Source organism: Arachis stenosperma, chromosome 8, assembly GCF_014773155.1.
Source record: "Arachis stenosperma cultivar V10309 chromosome 8, arast.V10309.gnm1.PFL2, whole genome shotgun sequence".
Lineage (NCBI taxonomy): Eukaryota > Viridiplantae > Streptophyta > Magnoliopsida > Fabales > Fabaceae > Arachis > Arachis stenosperma.
In genome coordinates, this window is record NC_080384.1 from 47151712 (window position 1) to 47157711 (window position 6000).

The 6000-nt window shown below is 30.0% G+C and overlaps 1 protein-coding gene across 1 annotated transcript; it reads left to right on the top strand.

Moving 5' to 3' along the window:
* Positions 1-4530: 4530 nt before the first annotated feature.
* Positions 4531-5773, top strand: LOC130946432 (protein OXIDATIVE STRESS 3 LIKE 4-like). Its single transcript, XM_057875184.1, has 2 exons — positions 4531-5017; positions 5119-5773. The coding sequence occupies exons 1-2, from the start codon at positions 4749-4751 to the stop codon at positions 5612-5614; spliced, it is 765 nt and encodes a 254-aa protein (XP_057731167.1). The 5' UTR covers positions 4531-4748; the 3' UTR covers positions 5615-5773.
* The last annotated feature ends 227 nt before the right edge of the window (positions 5774-6000 follow it).

Below are 6000 nucleotides of genomic sequence, written 5' to 3' on the forward strand. Positions count from 1 at the left end.
TACTGCTTTGTTTCATTGTTAGCTAGAAAAAAAAAGTTAGTTTGTTATATATATATATATATATATATATATATATATATATATATATAAAGTATCCATTAAGTTTATACTTTAAACTCTTCAGAAAATGATTTTGGCAATACTTCTTTTTCTTTTTCATAACTAAAACATCTATTATTAACAATGGTAATTAATCTTTTATTGACTCGTATAGACACTTTGATAAGATAAGTAAATCAATTTTTTTTAAATTATTTTTTATCCAAAACAAAAGTTATTAAAAAATAGAAAAGAAAATTTTGGTAAATTTAGAAAGATAGGACCAAAAGATAAAGAATCCTGGTAATAGAATACGCGTGTACAAAAAAAGATAAAGACAAAACAGGAGTGCTTTAAAGAGTGATTTTTGTACCGTAATGCAAATAATTGGAAAATATATAAGGCGGCTAAGAAAGAGACAAAAGTAGTTGTAAGTGAAGCAAGAACAATGACATATGAGGGTTTCTACCAGTCTTTAAGCACGAAAGAAGGAGAAAAAAGTATAAATAGAATTGAAAAGAGCCGTGAAAAAAGAACGAAAGACTTGAATCAGATTAAGTCCATAAAGGATATAGACGAAGAGATTTTGGCTCAAGATGAGAAGATCAATGAAAGGTGGAAGAGCTACTTCTACGAATTGTTTATGAAGGACAGAAGACTCTTCCGAGTCTTGGTCGGTTATGCACGAGGAAAGAAGATCAAAACTTCGACTACTATCGAAGGATTCGAGACTTCAAGATAAAAAAGGCTCTAAAGTAGATGAAAAATGGCATGACAGTATGACCCGATAATACTTCGATTGAAGTTTGGAAGGACCTTGGAGAGAAAGACATCAGTTAGTTAACCAAGCTTTTTAATAAGATTTTAAGGTCAAAGAAGATGTCATATGAGTGGAGAAAGAGCACATTAGTATCTATCTATAAGAATAAGGGGATATACAGATGTAGAGAGATCAAGTTCATGAGCCATACTATGAAGTTATGAGAAAGAGTGATAGAACAAAAGCTGAGACAAGAGATACAAGTAACAGAGAATCAATTTGATTTTATGTTAGGCAGATCCACCATTGAAGCTACATACCTGTTAAAACTTAAAAAGGATCATGGAGAGATATCGTAGTAATAAAAAAAATCTACATATGGTGTTTATTGATTTGAAAAAGCGTACGATAGGATGATAAGGGAGGTCTTATGAAAGATTTTGGAAAGGAAAACAGTAAGGATCTCATATATTCGTGCAATTAGCTTGCATTTGTTTATGAGAACGGGACAAGACAAGACATTGAGGATAAGACATAAAAGATAGAGACACAAAATTTTATATTTTTGTATTCTATTTGGTAATAGACTAGAACAAATTATGAAAATCCAATTTATTCTCATTTTTTCCATTCAAAAAATTTGAGACGAAAAATATAATAATAGAAAATTAATAAGATTAATAAAATAAAAAATAAAAAATAAGTTGTGTCCCTTATTAATGTCTTTGTGTCCTTCATGTTAGGATGGATACAAAATACACTAATTCAATATCTCTAGACACAATGTCTCTGTCCATGTCTCATTTGTCAAACACGATTTTTGTCTCAGTACCTCTGTTTCAATGTCCTGTCTCTGTAAACAAACGCAGCCTTAAAGACATTATGATAGGGCTACAACTAGTATGAAGACTCAAAGTGGTGTGACAGAGAAATTTTCTATTGGTATAGGATTACATACACCAGGGATCATCCTTAAGTCCATACCTTTTCACATTAGTCTTGAAAGTATTCACATAGCATATCCAAGAGTCTGTGCCATGATCGTCCTTATAGGAGAGTAAAGGTAAGACCTAACTAAGAAGTTTGATTTATAAAGAGAAACTCTAGAAGCGTATGGTCTGCACATAAGTCGCAACAAGATGGAATATATAGAAGGTAAGTTCGGCCATCAAAGGAAAACCCCTAATATAGAGGTGAAGATTGGAGAAAATATCTTACAAAAAGTTAAAAATTGTAAGTATATTGGGTGCATTATTCAAGATAATGGAGAGATTGAATAGGATATAAATCATAGGATTCAAGCAGGTTGGTTCAAATAGCGGAGTGCGTCTGATTTTATATGTGACAAAAAAATGCCTTTAAAACTTAAAGGTAAATTCTATTGTACTGCAATTAGACCGGCTATAGTTAATGGTATAGAGTGTTGGGCAGGCAAAGGAGAGCATGACATAAGTTAAGTGTGGTAGAAATAAAGATGTTGAGATGGATGAGTGGTCATACGCGATTAGATAGAATAAGGTACTAAGATATAAGAGAGAGAGTTGGAATAGCTCCTATTGTGGAAAAGATGGTAGAATCACATCTCAAGTGGTTTGGACATATGAAAAGAAGACCAACAGAACACCCAGTCAAAAGGATGGATGATATAAAAAATAGACAAAGAGCGAAATGCACAAAAAGACTTAAAAATACCATCCATAAAATGATCAACACAAAATTTATATATAATATAAATAATTTCTCTGTAAACATAATATATAATAAAACTTAATAACATTGTTTAATCTATATAGCTGATCACCTAATGGAATAAATTTTGTCGTTGTGGTCGTCTTTTTAACCGAAACGTAGATTAAATCTTCTACCCCTTGAAAAAAATGATGTTTTACTCGAGCACACTCCCAAATTTGTTTTTGGTGTACTTGAATTAGATTATTAGTTAATATGTAGAAATGATTTACATAAATTTTTTAAAGAAAAAGTTTTTTTTTAAATGCTTTTATAAATTAATTTCTTTCTACAAGGACAACATATAATTATTTTATTATTATATCGATAGAAATAATTATTTTATCCGCCTACACTTAAAAGTTTATCCAAAAAAAGTAAATTAAAATAGCTACCAACTATAATGTCAAAGTCTTCAATCTAACTTCACTCCATAATCCTATCCTCAATTCCTTATTCTACAATAAGATACAACGATCTTATCCAAATCCAAAAGAATAAAAGTCAGGTTGCACCTGCTATTTGCATAATGATTTTATTGACACTTGTTGTAAATATCCAAAACCCCCTTAATTTTCTTTAATTAATCTTCTCAACTTGGAAACAAAACTTGTCTTGAATGGTCAATAAAAATCTATATTCGTCATCAATAACTTAGACATTTCAAAAACAATAATCATCCAGAATTTTTCTTCTTCTTCGCTCCGTGCTGATCACAACATTCCTCTAATCCTTCATCTCAAATTATTATTCTCCCCAAAATCAAAGAAAAAGATTAAAAAAAAATATTATGAGTTTAATTTTTCAATCAATAACAGTTAATTTTTCAAAATATTTTTTTTTAATTTTAAACTCTAAATTTTCTAAAAAAGGAAATTAAAAAAATAATTCTGTAATAAAGAAGTTAACTAATATTAATGAAAGATTATTTTCCTATATTTATTCTTTTGTTATTCATTTAAAATCTAGAATTTGAATAAAATATTTTATATAATTTTTTTCTAATACGCTATTATCAAACTACAAAGTATGATACCTGTATATTATTTATCTTTTGACAAACTAATAACTTTTTATTAACTAAAATTATTATTTTTAAAAATGGTAAGATTATAATAAAATCTCAACCATTAACAAAATAAAAGGTGCCGATTTTTTTATGCAAATAAAAGAGGTCTTTAACAAACTTGTATAAAAATTCAAATTGTAAAAATGTAAGAAAAGATGTTACACCAATAATTAATTATATATTGTTACATTATTGAAAGTAAATAATTTTAAATTTATTATTTAAAAATTATATAAACACATAAATCTAATTAAATAATTGTATAAATATTAATTTTATAAGAATATATAAAAATTGAACATAAGAATAAATACTATCCAAAAAAAAGAAAGAAAAATTACAATTGAATTATGTTATCCTAAACAATTTTTTTTGTTCATGATATTCTCCGACCAATAAATTAAGGACTAATTTATTACGGATCAAATTTTTATTTAAAAATTTGTTATTAGTCAATGAATTATTGTATGTACAAAACAAAATTTAAATCTTAACATTTATTAAGCAGATAAATAAACTGACTACTCAATCAATCTAAAAATTAAATAATAAAAATTTAAATGCACTGAACTTCGTACAAAATTAATAAATAAAGATCATTAAATAATTATCATTTAACAACTATCAATTATTAACTTTATAATTTTCACAAAATTAAAAAACCTAAATAAGGGAAGCATGAGGGTAGTGTGATCCAATAAAAGGAAACAAGAGGATAAGATTATAAGAAAGAAAGTAATGAAAGCATAGACTCATTGATCATAGACAGAGGCATAAATCCATAATCAACGTTACAACCCAACTACCCTTATTCTGGTTCATGTCCTTGCCACGTCATCAAGAAACGTGTCCAAATACCTTCTCTCATCTAATCTAATCTCTTTTCGATTTCAACAGTTTTTCATTTCCATATATAAAAAACTTGTGATTTGGTCTCACTATATTCTTTAGCTGTTTCTTCCTCTCTCTCTCTCTCTCTAAAATGCAAATCCTCCTTTACCTTCTTTCTCTCTCTAAACTTGTTGCATAGTAATCCAGTGAAATCTAAAATAGAAAGAAAGAAAAAAAGAAAATCCAAGAGATCATTCTAGAATCTGCTGAATTAAATCTCCAAGATTGCAATTGATTTTTGTTACCAGCATTTTATTAAGAATGGAGGTTTTGGTGGGTCCCACCTTCGCCATCGACGTTTCGTCTTCTCCTCCGCCGCCGGTAACAGCTGCCACGGCGGACCAAGACAGGCTGGGCTCGGCTTTTCGGATCTCTGCTCAGCCGAAATTCTTCGCCGGCGACTTGTCGGAGAGCTCGTCGTCGTCGATCGGAACCCCCGACGACGACAGTGGGGATGAGGAAGAGATTCAGAGCGGTTTGAAGCCTGGTTTGGGTTCTTTGGATTCTCTGGAAGATTCTCTTCCAATCAAGTATCTTTCTTATCCTTCATCACTTTTTGATTAGTTTTCAGAGATTTGCATGCATTACCAAAGTAGTTCAACAAATTTGTTTTTAATTTTTGTTTGTTTAGGAGAGGATTATCAAGCCATTTTGATGGGAAATCAAAGTCTTTCACGGATCTATCACAAGTGAACAATTTGATGGAATTGCAAAAGCAAGAAAGCCCTTTCAATAAGAGAAGAAGGGTTTTGATTGCTTCTAAATGGAGAAAATCTTCATTCTACACATGGTCAAAGTCAAACCCCACATCCATGCCTCTTTTGCCTGTGAATGAGGATCATGATGATGATGTTGATGATGATGATGATGATGATGATGATTTCCAAGAAAGAAAAGCTAGAAAAGTTCCCTCTACATCATCCTCATCATCCTCATCCTCCTTATCAGAGGAGAAGAAGCATGAGGATCAGGTGCAGGTGCAGGTACAGGTGCAGGTGCGGCACACCAGAATAGTACCTGAATCTTATGCAGCTCACATGAGGCTTAGGCTAGGGAGCTTCAAGACTAGGAGTTTTTCTCTAGCAGATCTACAAGAACATGCTGATGAGGAAGATCATGATGATTGATTCAAATTTGGGTTTTTATTTATTCTTTTCTTGTTCTTGTTATTAAATAAAAATTAGGAGAATTAGGTAATTAGCTATAAATATTAACTAGTGTGACTATAGTAAGCAACCCATATTTTCCCATATATATAAAAGTTGATCACTTTTTTGATAATGAAATTTATATTTAGATATATTAATTTATAAACATAACCAGAAAAAAAAAAATCAATCCTTTTTCTTTTGTTTGTTTGTTAAAACTTGAGAATATACCATTCATATCCTTTTTCTTTTATTATTATTATTATTATTATTATTATCTTTTGTATTGTGGATATGGATGTTGGATGGGATTACATTCACATATAACAAAAGGAGAACCCAAAAAACATCCAAATGAGAGAAAC